Raw genomic sequence first — 18180 nt, 5'->3', positions numbered from 1 at the left:
CGACATGTATCAGATCTGGTGCTATATTCGGTGAAATTTCATCAGCAGTAAAATTACATATTTTTGTAGAATTAAAACATCCTTCATTCCACTACAATTACCTCAGAGTCACCAAGTACCTGAGAATTCACTGAAAGTTAAGCAAAAAATGCTATTCTGATATAACTGATAGGTACATAAGATGAGCCTTTTAAGAAGAAATATTACATGAAATTTGCAGTTAAATATGTAATGTGCGAGTCCCATGTCAGATTTTTGTCAATAAAACTCCTAAAAATTTCACAGATATCTCAAAATCACTATCAAGGTTATTGTGTTTCAAAGGCTAAATAGCATTTTCTGGGCCTTGTTATCATTTACTAGGATATAATTATAGTTAAATCTTTAGCTATAAACCAATTATTAGCTTCAGTTAGTGTGTTCTGTGCAACAACCAAGGAATAACATAGACTGGCAACTGCGCGCTGGATTTGATGCTGGGGGCCGCTGGGTGACTAACTTTTTCATGTTCAACATTTAAATGTAAATTTGTTTTGCTCGGTTTTGTATTTTCTACCAAAACTTTTGTTTTGTATCATCGCCGTGGTCATAATATGATGTTTAATAGTACAAAATATCAGAATTTTATATTAACTTTAACTATGTGTTCTAACGGTAAAATTTGAGCCGGCAGCAGACTTAGGTTCTGCCGGTGGAACCAATGAGTGTGCGTAGATCGGCTTCAACTCTTATAATGCGTTACGTATAGGGATTGCCAGTCTATGGTATTCCTTGGTCTTTGGTTCTGTGTCAAGAGTGAGAGCTTATTGATATTAGGCGTAATGTTTGAAAAAGTAGTACCATCAGCATGAAGTATAGTACTAATCATATTGACAGAGGATGGCAAATCATTTATTGCTACTAAGAAGAACAATTAACCCCTGAGGGACACCATAAGGAACTTTCAATTAAGGGGACCAATTTCCATCACTGTATACCTGCTGTTTATGGTCTTTTAGGTAGGATTAGAAAAAACAGAAGTCTAGACCATCAACGCCATAATACTTCAATTTATTCAGTATATCACAATGATCCACACAATCTAATGGCTTGCTTAGAGCAAAACTCCTGCTCTCAAATGCCATAAAAATCTCAGTCACAATTTTATCACTGACTTCAACTGTTGATTTTCCCTTGTGGAAACTAAACTGACTGGCATTCAGGTAGCCGCTACACTCTAGATAACTAACCAGCTGGTCATTTATTAAAAGCTCAAAGAATTTAAACAATATTGGAACCAGAGAGATAGGACGATAGGTACTAGGTTCTTCATGTGCGCTTTTTTTTAAATAGGACATACTTTAGATATTTTAAGTTGTGCTGGGTAGTAGCCCTCTTCAATAAAAAGAATCATACTAATCGAAAGAGGATCAACAATGGCCTAAGCTATGTTTTTAAAGATGTTATTATTCAGTCCATATGACAGTGTACTATCCAAGCTGATGTTTTGCTTCCTAACAACCTTGACAACATGATCTGGTGTAACAGATGACCATAAAAATGTATTGTTGTCAGTTCTTTTCTTTCTAAAAAATCATTTTGAAACACATTAGGCCTACCAAATTTTCCCTTGATTTATTGGACCAAAACTACAAAAATGTGTTTTAACTTATTATTTATAACAATACAGGTTAATTTGTAATTTTCAGTTCTTATAGCTCCAGCATATTGTGTATACTTGAGTTGTTTGAGCGTTTTAAAATCATTTGAGCTCAAGTTAAAAACCATAAACTCAAATTTTGAACTATTCACAAACCCCTAAAGTAATGATTAACCCTTTTAACCCCGACGTCCATACTATACGGACATCGAAATATATTAGTTTGTTTGTAATGGTTTGACTTCGTATTTTGTCAGTCTGTGACTGAGCAATTGCAGTTTGTCTCGACTGACTGCTCACGCTTGTTGCAGACAGCTGAATATCACGTGGTTGTGAATATTCCGTTTTCTTCACAGTTTTAGGTTAAAGCAGTGTAAAGTACGGCAGTTAAAGTTTAGTTTATTATTTGTTTGATTTCAAAATGAGTAAAAGACATCGTTCAAAGTCTCCCGTAAGTGAAAATACACTAATTAGTAACCTAGTTGCAAATGGTGTGGATGTGATTAGTGACCCCTATTGTTTTTGGTGACCACAAGTGCTTAAAACATTTTGTAGTGATGTAAATATTGTTTTTAAAACTTTTTTAAAATTTAGATTATGAACATTTTTAGTTATTTTGTCAGAAGAAATAACTTTGGTTTTATGTTTATTTTAAGTACTATGAATTTCAAAGGTCTTGTTACATTACATGCCCAGAAATGGCAAAAAGAAAAATGTACACGGCTTTACAAAAATTGATGTTACTCCACTTGTAAATAAGGTAGGCCTATAATTTTTGTTTCCTTTTATTAAGGATTAAATATATCATAAAGTAAATGGGTATTTTTGTGTCAAATATTTTTTTATCTACAGTGGAGTCCCGCTAATCCGAACACGTGTAATCCGAACGTCGGTTAATCCGAACAGGTCCAGGAGGAATTATTTATAACGATAATGAACAGTTATAGGAACCAATTACTTAAAAAATGGGTGCATCATTTCGTACATAAACAAAAAAACTTTAATTAAATAGACATACAGTATTTTATTAAGACAAATTGTGTACGGTACAATACATAAATAATGAAGTTAAATACAGTACCAAATTGAAACTTATAGGTTAAGTATGAGTTAAATTACTGTATTAAGAAGTGAAATCAAACAAAAATTGGACGTACAGTACTGATATTATTATTGAGTACAATATTAATTGTTAAAAGACATAAGTTCAGTTATTGTCTTCTGTCGCATTGAAGAGAGTTTATTGGATGACTCACATTGCTTAACAATAGAACTCTCACACTAAATACGGTAAATGTGCTTAGTATTCGCAAACACGTTTTATTTGTCAAGAAATACAATGCAACAGTCAGAAAACATGTTTTAATAAACAATGTTGATAATTCTATAACAAAATAGACCCATTCTCAAGTTTAAACCCGTATTTTTCTGTAATTCTGGCTAATCCGAACAATCACATAATCCGAATAGGGCTCAGTCCCAATTAGGTCGGATTAATGGGACTCTACTGTATATGGTTTCCATGATCAAACTTGAAATGTTTTCATTTATATTTATTTTTTATATATGTATATGTATGTAAAAAACTTTTCTTTCAAAATAATAATTTTATTTGTATATTTCTGTAAGCTACATGTATAAAGAAGTAAAACAAAAAAAGAATTACCTAAATATCTTAATAAATAACTGAGTTATGAATTTTTTACAAAACCCTTACATTTTGTCTGAAAATGGCTTGGGATTTCTGGCACATCACTTGATTGAATGGCCGGGGTTAAAAGGGTTAAGCGGATCTTCCTAATATGCCCGCACAACTAGATTTTAAATAACTAGAAGCACCCACCTGTCCTCCCGATCCGGTGGGTGTGGGTGTCAATATCTCTGGCTACGTCGTAGTTGACCACTGTGCGAATGTGGGGGATGTCCAGACCTCGAGCTGTCAACACGTCACCAGACACAAGTAAACACCATGTCGTAACACATTAGCAAACTGACTCAAATTGTGGGATGATGATTAATTAGATGTTATACCTTCTTGTTCCATATTAGATTTAACAAGTTTCTGCATGCAAGTCAGATCTAGCAATCGAATACTGTAAATAGAGTCTACTGTGCACATGTCCACACAAAAAATAATCATCAATGAAATATAGTTATTTAAGCAACTTTCTGTCTTTCTCAGTTATTACATTAATTTCTGTACAGCTCTTAGCCCAATGGCTATATTTTTAAACCTTTTACACTTTTGAGAACTTCCTGATAGCTAAGATATTGTGAAACAAACAAATAAAAAACATCAAAATGCCAACAACAACAAATGCTAACAACAACAAAATGCTAACAACAAATTTGTTGATGTATGTCTCAAAAAAAATTATGACAACTATGATTTATAAAATATTTCAACATCTTACAAGAAAGCTCAAAAACAACCAAAAGTAATGATCAGAAGTATTTTCCATGTATAGTTTAATTAGCAAAGTTGGTTAAACTATTTTAATACTTAGAAGAGTGAGATAGTTCTGTTATTACCGGCAACATCGGTGGCGACTAGAATGCTGACCTCCTGTTTCTTGAACATGGTGATGACTTTGTTTCTCTCCGTCTGTCCCATGTCTCCATGGAGTAGTAGTACCTCAAACTCCTTCAGCGTCAGACTGCTCGCCAGTTGTTCTGCATCCAGCTGTAATCAACATACAGAGGGTGGCTCTTTTATTTGTTACTGGAAACAATCCAAACCTTCAGGATTTACTGCTATTGACAATTTTTAGTGATCCAGATACCTTTATAACTGATCACAGTATATTTGTAGTATATTTATGCTTTAACACTTAGAGTGCTAATCCCGTAATTTTACGGAACGGCGAAACTTCCGAAGAATGCTAATCCCGTAGTTTTACGTGGTTGTCATTTCAATTGGTATTATATTACATTGTCCGTATTTAAACGTGTTTTGCCTACTCTACAATGTTATTTAGGTTTTTAGTAACACAATTCACCGCTAGAAAGCGTCAGATGTATTGTATGAGGTTAATGACAAAGCAACTTCGGTCGCGTTGTTTACGTGCCGCTGACGTGACGTTCGTTGCAGCCGGCAGTCGATGTCGCAATCATGGCTTCTCGCAGCTTGAACGACGTTGCGATCCGTGATGTATTAGATGAAGATAGTTTTATTGGTGTAGATAGTATTTTTGACGATTCTAACATTGATCCTGATTTAATGGAAGAAGATTAGACACATACTTCAGGTAAGAATAAGTAAGTCTATTTATCAGTCTAAAAGTTTGGTTATGTTATTGTTTTCGTGAATCAAACTATAATTTATATTATAATAAATTAACTTTATTCAACTAATATTCTATTCTTATGAATAAAATGAAAATATATTCATATTTTACATAGTATATTATTATGTTACAGATGCTGAAAACAGTGCTGACTGGGAAAGTGATGCCAACGCATCAATATGACGGCATAGTTTTTTCTCAAAAAACTACAAAACATAAAAACATGATTTGTATTATGCAAAGGACAGTTTATATTTGTAAATGGGTCATTGTAAATAATTGTATATATGCTTAGTTTAGTAAGTTAGATAAAAAAACTGTCTCAAAAAATAATTTTTTTTCCAAAAATAAATGTTTTTAAAAAACATTTTTTATATGTAGTTTTTTAAAAAACCACTAACAATCTCACGTTAAAAGAAAGACGAAAGTAAGCTGAATTAAGGCATGTAAGTATTTTTCTCATACCTTAAATACTTTTTTTTAAATAAATGTTTGAAAACCACCAAAAACGCCCAGCATTCTACAGAGTTACATGTCATTTAGGGCCAGCACTCAAAGTGTTAAAAAACCATGGATGATTTTTTTATCATAACCAAAAAACATACACATGGATTTATTTAACTTCAGAAGAACTTAATTATTGGACTTTATCTCTTAAACTTTCTTTATAACTATCACAAATATTTTGCTATCCCTCCAATACACTACTAGACTCACCTTCTTGGTGACAAAGATGAGAAGGCTGCCGGCAGACAGGAAGGAAACAATGTGTTTGACGAGCCAGCCCAACTTTGCATGTTGGGGCAACACTGTGACAAGCTGGGACACGTCGGTGTTAGCCTCGCCCACATCGCCCTGCACTATACGCACAGGATCAGTCAGCACGTCGCGTGCCAACCGTTCCACTCTGCGCTTAAATGTGGCACTGAAAAGCAGGGTCTGACGGTCAGGCCGCACATGATTGCAGATTGATCGAACTTGCGGCTCTGTCAAACACAAATTGTTAAATTAGTTTGTTTCTAGTGGAGTACTATAACTAATATTGTAATTATTGCAATAAGTTATATAATATAATAAACTTGTCAAACATTCTGTTGGATAAAACATTTTTTGTTGTGATTTTATTGATTTTTTAAATGTTGTATGTATTTTGCACAGTATATGTCAAAAAACAGTAAAAATGTTTTTATGTAATTTTGATTCCAAAATGCCGTAAGATACATCTGAGAATTCTATTACTAATAAGACTGGGTCAAGCTCACTATACTAATCAAACAAAGCTTAGAGCTTTAGAATCCCACACCGGATTTTAACACTTTATACCCTGAGCCCGAGTATAGGTCGGGCCGCGTCGGCAGCGCCTGCTACCGGCGCCCGAGTATAGATCGGGTTGTGTTATTAATTGTATTATTTAGCTCAGTCATCTTATTTTTGGATTCAAACACTTTGATTATGTTCATTGGTTGTCTAGGTTTGTATTTGTTGGTTTTGAGATGCCTGGGTCACGTTTTAGTAATGAAATACGTATATTTTTCGTCGTATTACAAGCGAGTCTAGACAGCTGATTGTAGGCGCCGCGGTTGATCGTCGGTACTGTCAGTTTGCTTTGTAGTGTTTCACGTTGTGTGTTGTGAGTCTTAGTAAAGTCTTACTAAGTTTTCAACAAATCTTGCCGACAAATACTGAAGCAAAATGTTATAATAATGTATTCTAAATGTGAATTTAACTGTTTGTAAATAATCAGAACTTTAGTTTATTACTGAATGAAGTAAAGGCAAATGCAAGCAATGTGAGGTTATCCGTATGTTTTGTTTTGTATTTACACTCGCTTTGTTTTTTCTTCTCGACTTTCCGTTAATTTTCTTTTATATTCTTTACTTATTATTTTCGAGTTTAAATAATATGGGCGGTGAAATCAAAAGTGATGCAATTCGGGATCTTTTGTTTGACTCCGAGTCGGAAAGTGACGATGATTTTGATACACACCTGGGACCGAATATTGATTTTATGAACAATCTAAACGATAATGTGCGAGATCCTGTATTTGATTCAGACCATTGTGCTTTAAAAATTATCACACTAAGGCGAACTACCTGCCTATGTTTTAGCTATGTAGCAAAAACTTTTTTTGTATTTTTTACATAACATTCAATATTATGTAATAATTTTATTTTGAAAATAAACTTTATATTTGTTTACATTTAAAAAAGTATGTATCTCTATCTTTAAAAAGATATATAGTATGAGTTTTTGACATAATTACTGTAATAACACAGAATTTTTTAAAAGCATCATAAAACCCCCAGGGAGCCACACCGAAACATGTATTAAGGGCCCAGGGTACAAAGTGTTAAGAAAGAGTGAGTGGGGTGGGAACATGTTAATAGGGCACACGGATTAGCTGCCACCAGATGCACATCTAAGGCTCTATTTATAACACAGGGTTAAAGTTTACAACCTTGTTTATTTAAATTTTTTTATGTAGTATTAAAATTTTACAAAGCACATCACAAGATAGTGCTAATAAGCCACAATATAGTCGCTAAATTTTAGAGGAAATAAGTTAGAAAATGTAATAGAAATATAGTCAACATGAGGCGGTTATATACAGGGTGTCCCAGATCACCTGTCCATTATTCATAGAAGTAGAATGGTACAAGCAAGAACCACAAAAAAAGCTATTGGCTACCTGCTAAAATTAGTGTTCACTATTTAAATTTACAGGATGTTCCTGAAACAGAGGACCATGTGTTTGAATCTCAAAGATATGATGTATCAAGTGATACACCATTTTAAAGCTTGTTTTAAACCAGTTTCAAAAATTGTTAAAATTTTGATCTTTATCCATTTAAAAATAGCGGCCATACGTATTCAAAATTAGAATGTCTTCCATTTACCCTATCTACAACTTAGGATTGCTGTTATTCTTCAATTCCAACACATGATTTTTTTATGTTGTGTTAAACTTTTACAAAGCTTACTGACAAGAAAATAATGAAATCTACAACCTGGCTAGCTGGATTGTACAGAAAAACAGAGAGAAAATGTAACGGAAACAAATTTAACACGAGGTAGTTATACATAATGGACTGTCCAACTAACCAAAGCCCATGTCGAACATCCGATCGGCCTCATCCAACACTAACATCGTGACCCGCTCCAGGTTGGTGGCCTTCATCTTCACAAGATCGATGGCACGACCAGGAGTGGCCACCACAATCTCTGCTCCCCCCTCCAGCGCCTTGCTCTGCTCCCACTTGCTACCGCCACCGTATGCGCAGACCACGTTGATGTTGTATGCCTTGCCGAACCTCTTTGCCTCTGCATAGATCTGCAGAGTTAAAACAAATATTACAGTTAGTTAACAAATGTAGAAGACCAAAGTCACTATTTATTTGGATTTTACCACTAACTTATATCAAGTAATAACTACTAAAATTCAACTTTCAAGTACAGCAAGGCTAATATAGTAAAACATATTTTCTGTTCTATTTTTAAGAAATAATTAACATTAACAATTTGCAAGAGCGTACGTGTTGCGTGATGCCACTGCTTAATTTTATAGATGCAAGTCTTAATGGCGATACAACTTATGTGTAATACGTTTGGAACATAATCGCGTCCCCAGTGTATTACCCAAGGTTTATATTCATACAACTCCTAAACTGGATTTTAAACCTTCTTACATGGATTTAGTCATAAATTTACTTAGTAATACATAAATTTTTGATTTTAACTCATAGATACTGTTTGTTATAAATAATAAACCACTAAGTTTATTTTGAATCTTTAATAAACAATACTGCAAATCTTCCCCTATAATCCTGAAGCTCGGAGTAGCCCAACACAAAAAGTCCATCTTGAAGGATTAAAACCGGGTAGGCTAAGTGAAGCATTCTGGACAAATGACCAAAGGAAAATGATTTCAATTATAATCAACCATAATACTATGGCAGAGAACCATAATTTCAATCCTCATAATATGATAATAGATCTCCAAACTCACTTTAACTGCATGTCCACAGGCCAGAGATTCAAATTCAACTGTAAATAAAAAAAAAATGGTCAATCCCTCTGTGGTTTAGAAAGAGCCTAACGAGCACGAAATGTATCATTGGGTGAGGTCAATAAAATTATAATATTTTACTTATTACAAACAATTTTTAGAACATTCTGAAAATGAAGTGAATAAAAATAAGCTAATAGAATAAGGAAGAATAAGCACAGAATGGTATGCATTATCTTTCAACTCAGTGTTGCCTATATATATAATTGAAGCTTCAAGTAAACTTTCAAGGTCTATAGGTCAGTTCGGTTTCCAAGACACTGTGTGGACAGACAGACAGAAATGAAAATTTTCCAGCCTCTAAAGTGATAGGTTTCGTTAATGCTCAGCAAATAAATTTTACCTGGTTCAGAGAAGTAGTGTAGTAATATTTCTATTTCCCATTGCCGGAATAATGCTCCATCTCGTGTTCCCTCATTCAAAGGCAAAAACTTTAATATAAAAAATCTACATTTTGGTTTCCATACCTGAGTAATAGTTTACAATTGCTTATTTTCCTACGGTCAGATAGGTCAATCTGCTGCAAACTTGCCATGATTGCAACTGACTTAAAAGCTAGCATAACCCATCCCTGGTTTGACAAAAACAATGAATATTCTAACAGTGTCTAGTAAAACTAATGTTTATTCATTTAAACGGGTTAGAAAAGACTAGGCGTCCAGATTTTCTTACGATATTCTAGCCTTAGTAAATTCTGCCTTGTTATTCACCTAAGGTAGAACATTCTTGGAAACTGGTTAGTAAAAGTAAATACTAGTTTCTATTCACTTCACCCATTGTCATTGTTTCAACACCTATTTTAACCCTTTGAGGTCTCAATAAAAATTGCTTCGACTGTCCTCAGGTCGTATTTAATTTCTGTTAGAGTACAGTTCTTTGACAATACAAAAATGCAATTTTTAAATCCCTTTTTCTGCAACTTTTTTATTTTTTTCTCTTTATATATCAATGTAAATAACCTAAAAAGAATATTTACATTATTTTATAGTATCTTTTTATAACTTTAAGTAACATTTAAAAAATATAAAAAAGTATAAAAATATAAAAAAAATAATTTTTATTTCTTTATACATATGTAATAAACCAAAATTACATGAATACAGGTGAAAAGGCACTAGGATCTTATTAGATACATGTTATTCATTATATTATATAATATTATATATAATACATTATATGTATTATAATTTTGCCTTGGTCCAGCCCTAGGCCTACTTTGGGTAACATGTCTACTAGTTTGTAGCCTAGGCCTAACTCTGTTATTTGCATCTCCTTGTCCTACTTCTATCACATTATCCACGAATTGATCAAATTCTTCCCCATCATTACCTAAAGTTTCCAATCCAAACACATCACTTTCGTCGTCTAGGTTACCGGCGTCTAGGTTACCATCATTTACCACAATGTTTCCAGAAGAATTTTCACTATGATTCAACTCACAATCACTATCACGGTCTTCTTCAATAATATGTTTTTCATTTTGGATACTAATTTCACTGAAAAAACTATCACAATCATCTAATTCATCTAATATCTCGTGATCGTCAGTAAAACTTGTACTTGGACCAGCCATATTTGTAAACACGGTGCAAGTGCAGACGTCAGTTGGTCTTCTATTTTCACTTCCAATGCCTCCTGTATCGTGAATAAAGATCGATGTAGCATTCACGTAACCAAAATAGAAGTCCAAAGTACTGAATAACTCAAATACCGAACAGCAATAGGTTAGAAATGGCCAAACAAGCAGTGACATTATCTGGTCGACCTATTGTCGACATGCGAGCGTTCAGCGAAACTGCCGCGGTCGACCTATAGTCGACGACCGATCGCAAAGGGTTAAGAAGAACTGGAATAACCTTCCAGTCTGGTAAACATCAGCCACCTGCTCATCCTCTCCTATCAAAACTTTCATGATCAAGAGTTAAACCACCTTCATCAAGAAAACCTTGTAAATGACAAATGTTGCAAACTGAGGAACAAACACCCAAAACGGTTGATGCACTCCAGTTCATAGTATATCAAATAGCATCAGCAAATTAGCAAACGTTTCAAAACAACTGAAGCACCAGTATGACTGCTATCAACTCACTTGTTGAGACAGCTCTCTGGTGGGTGCTAAGATGAGGCCTATTGGTCCGTCTCCGGGCGCCAACTCCTTCTGGTCCATTATATGGATCAGCATCGGCCAGATGAAAGCCGCAGTCTTCCCACTGCCTGTCTTGGCTATGCCTAAACATCATCATAAAACATTGGAGTCCATTATTCTACTGAACTTTATAGTAAATTGTCAACAATGTTACCTATTATATGCACATTTCATCACAACAGTGACTTCATAAAGCTTACTCTTCTATTTTGGCAAAAGTAACATTTCAGATTCATATATGAAAATACAAGTACGACCAAACATGTGTGCATTTAATTATTGTATTCCACACAGCATAACATAACATAACAGCTTACCAATGATGTCTCTGCCACTGAGAGCTGTGGGCACGGCCTGAGCCTGTATGGGGGTAGGTTGCGTGTACTCGGACTTACGGATTGCTTTCATCAACTGTTCATCGAATCTGCAAAAAGAACACAACTTGATAACTTTGCTCGAGAATAGTGTTTTTTCATACAGTGTTGGTATAAAGTTTCTTGAACTTATTGGTCACCTTACATTTTGTTTGTGAATAAAACAAAGCTGAATTAAAAATAAAACATTAGATAAACTATTAATATCTCAAAATTATTTTTTTCAGATTCAGCTAGTATTATTAAAAAATTTTATTTTTACAAACTTTCTACCCTTTTCTGTATAGAAATACTAATATTTCACTTAACATTTGACATGTACTAAACAGTTTTTGAAATGACATAAAACACGTATTTTAGAACTTTTGGCCAAAATCCTACCTAATTATACTTTTACCACTATTTTCTTGTACATGAGTAGTTTTAAAAACTACTTTAACGAGCGTTAGTTCCGCGGAAATACCGCGGTCAACCTATAGTCAACAGCCGGCCTCAATGGGTTAAAGTTGTTAATAATCGTTTACTTAGTTGCTTGATAAATGGTTGTTCATTTATTTCAATATTTCGGTTTTACTTATTTCTTGATTTTAACTACTTCACCAATACTAATATTATATTAAAAAATTATATTAAATAGTATAATTTATTTTCTTCCAGGTAATGGCACCAACGAATAACAGAATGAAGTGGTCAAGAGAAAAGTTGGAGAGGGATGAAAATAAATACAAGCTACATCTTGGAAAAAAAAGAGAAAGAGACGAGGAAAGCAGACATAGGTCAAAGATCCTTCTTATTCCAAACATACACTCTTGCCACAACTTTAAAGTGTACGATTCATCTCATGTCTTGATGGTCAAAACCAATGCATCCTGATGTTAAAAGGTTACATGTGTATTAGAGGAAGATGAAGCTATAAAACACCCACAATTAGGCGCCGTCTCCACTACAGCATTGTTTATTCAAAAACAGATTTCTGAAGAAGAAGAAAATGAAATTCTTACTCCACAACAGAAACAGTAATTATAATTATTCCGGGATGTATGTCCAATTTTCAAGCTGACCTTGAAAAGGTGGTGGTCTATAATTTACCACTGTCTACTGTCCTGTCGCCAGGCTTGTTCGTGTTTACACAGTACGAAGTTTCAGGTTTGTAATAAGTCACTTCAACAAGCCATTTGTAAAAAAGGCTTTGTCTAAATCCCTCTTAAAGCTAAATCCCCGGCACCAAGATTATATCTAATGGATAGGAAAATAAACAGGTTTTGTATACACTTTTAAATTAGTGGCCCCTAGAAGGAGATATTCAAGGAAAGTTTGTTAATTTTCTTACCCATTATAAATCTGGCATTTATTCATCAGCTGTATTATCTGAATCAAATAGCAGATCACACTACTATAAAGCTAATGTGGGTAAAATATCCAAACACAGGATAAAAAATGTCACAGGTAAAACATCAGTATAGCTCATGTACTGCTTAAACTTCACATTTAGAAAATGGAAAAATATATCACTGTATTTTGACTCAAGAATTTTCCTCCTGTATTTATTTAAAGTAACACATTTGTATTTTGATTGTAACATACATGAATATAATAAGGTTGAAAAATTACAAACTTTGTGTTATTGTCATGATACAGTTCGTGACGGATGTTTTGTGACTGCAGCCACAGGGAGTATCACAGAACAACTATGTGATAAATACTGAGTAGTGAGTTTTATTTTTTAATGAATTTCTTTGCAAATAGCTACAAAAATAATATACTGAACATTACTGTGTGCTCTTTATGACTAAATAACAAAAAGAGGAAATACTGACCCAAAATGGGCAAAGCTGCTGACGGGACGAGGTGGCTGAGCTCCTGTCACCTTGAGTCCCAGCGTGTTGTGTAGTTGGTTCACCTGATCCTCAGTCATGGCAGCAATTTCCTCATGCACAGTATAGAAGTTCTTCTCAAAATCTGAGTACTTGATCTCCGAATGGTCAATCGGAGGGAGAGGGTCAATTATCTGTAACCGACACAAATTGGTGAACGAATGTTCATCGTAGAGTGTGAATTAGTCGTACAAATTGATTCAAATAGAGTAACATAACAACTAAGCAATTACGGACATTTTTATTATTTTTATACAAAATAATTATTTCGAGAAGACATAGGATGTTTTTGAAATCAGGAGGGATTGTCATCAGTTGGAGATGGGAGTAAGGATATGTGGAGTGGAAGACGATGATAAGTAACGTTTTCACGATAATAGCAGCAGATAATGAATTGTTGGGTCAATGACACGTTTGTTTACAACTTCAGTATCAGAACGAGCAAGGGGTATCAGACAGAATATAGCAGGAGTTACAAAACAGTCTGTTTCTCCTTCTCCTCTTCCCACACCCATAACTCATAATAAAGGGCGTGTTGCCGTAAAGTGTGGTAGACAAAGATGTCCAAGTCACTTCATATATATATATATATATATATATATATATATATATATACACGTTGTCAGCAATTACTCGATTCTCGCATGCAGAAGTAGATACGCCTACAGTACATGAAGGAACATGCAAGGTGAATCATGACAGTTACAAAATAATTAGATAACCAAAAGACAATTTAGATTATATAAATATTCATGGATGCCATTCAAATTGAGATTCGAAGTAATCCTTTTTAAACATTCCTAGTAGTTGTTGGTTTATAAATGCATGTTTAACTAAGGCATGAAACTGAAACATGAGTAATGAGTATCTATAAAAAAATCAAATATACATAAAATTTAATATTAAATTCTTGGTTGATAAAGCATTGCCATGCCATAGTAAGATGATGATGTGCAACCAAATATCACAAGATCAGCAACCTTTAACATTTTATTTGTAACTAATTAACTAAAGTTGGTACAAAAACTTAAAATAGTTTAAGTATAAAGAAGAACTTCAAGCTTTAATTATATCAATGGCTAAATAATTATCCAATTCCTGGTTTTTTACTTCACTTCCAATATGTTGGTGTAATTTAAACTGAAATGTTACTTCTTTTACCTTAGATTTCTTAGGTGCTATCGGGTTGCCATCTTCATCATACTCTATCTCAACATCCGACTCATCATCTTGCAATCCAGCTCTCGGATTCTCCTCCATATACCTGAGATACACACAGACTTTGATAAAAATGACACAATACAGTATTATGGACCTGGATACATGTGGGTATAATAAATCATTACTAAAATGCAAATTTAAAAACCTTTCATTATACTTAATTTGTTTGTTGTTTATCATGAACAATTACAAAACAAGTTTTGAACATTTTCATTAATCACTCAAAACTGTTAACCCTTATAATTGTGTCATCTGACATTGTACTTTCGCTGTTCGCATCTGACATCATTTTTGTGGCCAGTTAGCAAAGTCTTTGATTAGGAGATCAATCTAACGGCAATAATACTAACAGCTGAACAAAAACAATTGTAGCCTACTGTTGTTTTTATTAGTTGAAGTGTTAATCTTATTTTGTATTTTCGCCAACTGAAAATATTGTTAAGGGGCACCTTTTCTTTCAGAATCCAAGGTTATTGACAAGTTAGAGAATGATGACGAATCAAATAATGACGAAAGTGAACATAGTGATGGTAAAATCATCCTGCCAACGATTACTGTCCTGCCTGGATAATTTATCAGGTAGTGAAAGTGATGAAGGCCTAACCCAACATCTAATAAACGTGATGGTGTAGATGGATTTGACAACTGTTAATGATGGACCTGATTTTCTACATTTTCCTTATACTTTAATAAGTGGATATAAGGAATCTTTGAATCAAAATATACCTTTGAGTATTTTAGTCATTTTTTATGTTTTTTACCGTTGAAATACTAAATGAAATTTTTCTGAAACTAATTGTAATGCATATGAGAAAACAGACAAGAAGAGACTGCATAAATCTATCTGGTCCACTTGAAAAAAATGTTTTCTCAGAGAAAATAAAGGGTTTATTAGGTGTTAAAAACATGGCAAAGAATCCAAAGCCATCCATACAAGATTATTTATCATCTGAATGGGTACTTCACGAACCATCTATTGTAAGTATATTTTGAGAGACAGGCTTTTGACAGTTGGTGAAATACAAAACTTTTTAGGTTAGGAGTGGCCTTTTTTATAATATCTTAGAACAATAAATAGGTGTTAGGAATTTAAAATCATTTAATATAAATGTATATACACATATTACTAATTATTTGCTAGAAGCTGTTATTCACTTTAAATATACAAAAATAAATACAAGCTGTGGGGTCAGGTGGGGAAAAAGTGTGAGTGTATAGGGTTCAACAAATATAAAGCAACTTGAGTTGAAAATAAACATTTGTGTTTTCAGCAAAAGTACTGCGTTCTTTCAATACTACAATCAATATAATTTAGTCACTCATTTTGCACCAAGCAATTATTATTTATCATTAAACCACTTTCTGGACATAGATTAGGTGTAAATTCTGTTTTATTATCTTCTTTAACAATGAAATAAAAATCTATTTCCAGGTACACAATATAATATTGAGCTTATAGAAAACTTTTAGAAAAATATACAGTTTATAAAAGGTAGAATTTTAGGTAGTTTTTTTAAGACAGTAAACATAATGTACAATTTTGATCAACCTTTTTATTTTTAGTTTCAGAATTCCAGATCATTTCAACCTGAGACACAGGATCTACGAAGATCAAAGTATATTTTTAATTCACAATGTACATCTCATCCTCTGAATTATTATTTTCTTAAACAAAATGGAAGAAATTCCACTAAAAGTTCTGTATAATCATTCCTTGAATTTTCATTTTAAGTTTGTCGACAAATCAAATAATTTTTAATATTGGATGTCATTACCAAGTAGCCTTCTTTCAACTTCTTCTGCAACAAACGTTATCAGAATTCTTAGATTTACATATCAATGAAATTAATATTTTCTTGTATTTGTTATAGTTGATTAATGACGTGTACTATCTTCCTTTAGTAAAGAAAGTTTTAACAAAAAGATCTGATTGTAATCTTGTCTTAACTGCACATAAGGCAAATTTGTATCATCAGACTATGTGACGCATCTCTAAAAAGTATTACCATAAAGTAAATGAATGAAAAAAATCCGATAATTTTAATTACATCAAACTACTCACCTGTAATAGGACTCCTCAACATCTTCTTCTTCGATGTCCCCTCGAATACCTTTACTTGGATCGTCTTCGACCGAAGCCTCTGCACTAGCTCCTTTTTTTATACTTGCAGTAAGATCTTTTTTCACCTGGGAAATGAAATTTACAAGGTAATTTACATTACAGCTATTGTTTTAAAGCAAGAATTAATTTACCATTAATCTGTAAATAAGAAGCTTTTTTGCTTTTCTAAGAATCTTTTGTATTATAAGCAATGTTATGAGAAACACATTTGATAGGCCTATCACTCACGGATATTAAACATAACATCACATCCGGCAGAAGATAGGACAACTGACACTAGATCTATCAAATATTGTGTTTCTTGTATTATTTATTTATTTGTTGTGTTTTGTGCTATGTCTCTAAATTTTAAACAATGACGACTTCAAATGGATAATCCTTGCTTTTAATATTTATTGACACTGACACCAGAAGATGACTTATTAAAAGTTGAAATTATAGTATTGTATGACTACTGTTTGAACTGTTTGACGAAGATACGTTGTTATTGTCATTAGTCAATCCACTGTTTAGTACTATATAATATAGCAAATAGTCAGCTAAATTAATTGTAAATTATTTAAAGAGTTTAAACTCAACTATTTTTACTAGGAAACTCATTCTGCTAACAAGGTCAAACAATAAATATTAGAATTACTTGTGTGTGTATTTTAACTATGTTTTTATTCAATTACAGCTTTAACAATATTACAACGTTTTAAATGAGAACATCTTATTTGATGTCCGAATGTAATAAACAATCACCTGAGTCTCGATCCCAGCCATGAAAGCGTCGAGAGGATCTTCCTCCGAGTCAGAATCAGCCGCCGCTGCTGCCTGGCCCTTGTAAGTGGGACTGCCCGGAGCTGGGATATACTCCAGGGCGCTATTATTGGTCTCATCTTCTTCATCAAAATATCTAAAAACATAGGATTTTTGTAAGATTATAGATCTCCATCCAAGTGATTATTTACAACTAGTAATGACAAGGCTCAATATGATCTTTTACAACACAGTTGGCATTTACGCATCAACTTGGTTTAACTTTATATTAACATGCTGACTTATGGTTTCATTATATCGTTTGAGTCCATACAACACGTGTCATCAGGTCGTCTTGTCATTCTATCTAGCAGCCAATTATTAAAGTATTTAGACTAAGTAACTATTAGAAAAAGCCACAGACAAAACAAGAAACACTGATTTATACTGAATTTTGGGTACTTTGGGATTATACCGACCACACCAGTATGAAGAACACAAAAATAGAAATTTATAGAAACAAACATGATAGAACGAAAAAAACAACTCTTCAATTACAAAATTACAAACTTACAAGCATTTCCAGGTATTGTGATCGGTATTGTTGTCGCTGTTATCTTATCTTTCTCGAGAATCCTGATTACGGCAGGCCGCGCGGCATCACGTGATTTGCACGGTACATCATTGCCTTTCCATTACAATTCAATTTA

General features: G+C 33.4%; 1 protein-coding gene across 1 annotated transcript in view; it reads right to left on the bottom strand.

Moving 5' to 3' along the window:
* Window positions 1–18180, bottom strand: part of LOC124365859 (ATP-dependent RNA helicase DDX42) — a 36939-nt gene that overhangs the window by 15310 nt on the left and 3449 nt on the right. Inside the window, exons 3-12 of the mRNA XM_046821945.1 lie at window positions 17474–17627; window positions 16670–16794; window positions 14548–14650; window positions 13330–13520; window positions 11456–11562; window positions 11082–11221; window positions 8029–8257; window positions 5644–5912; window positions 4172–4322; window positions 3483–3575 (exon numbers count right to left, since the gene is read on the bottom strand). Coding sequence (XP_046677901.1) covers window positions 3483–3575; window positions 4172–4322; window positions 5644–5912; window positions 8029–8257; window positions 11082–11221; window positions 11456–11562; window positions 13330–13520; window positions 14548–14650; window positions 16670–16794; window positions 17474–17627 — 1562 coding nt within the window. The remainder of the gene's footprint in view (window positions 1–3482; window positions 3576–4171; window positions 4323–5643; window positions 5913–8028; window positions 8258–11081; window positions 11222–11455; window positions 11563–13329; window positions 13521–14547; window positions 14651–16669; window positions 16795–17473; window positions 17628–18180) is intronic.

This window comes from Homalodisca vitripennis, chromosome 7 (genome assembly GCF_021130785.1).
Source record: "Homalodisca vitripennis isolate AUS2020 chromosome 7, UT_GWSS_2.1, whole genome shotgun sequence".
Lineage (NCBI taxonomy): Eukaryota > Metazoa > Arthropoda > Insecta > Hemiptera > Cicadellidae > Homalodisca > Homalodisca vitripennis.
Note: the sequence above shows the minus strand (reverse complement) of the source record. Positions and strands in the feature narration are given on the sequence as shown.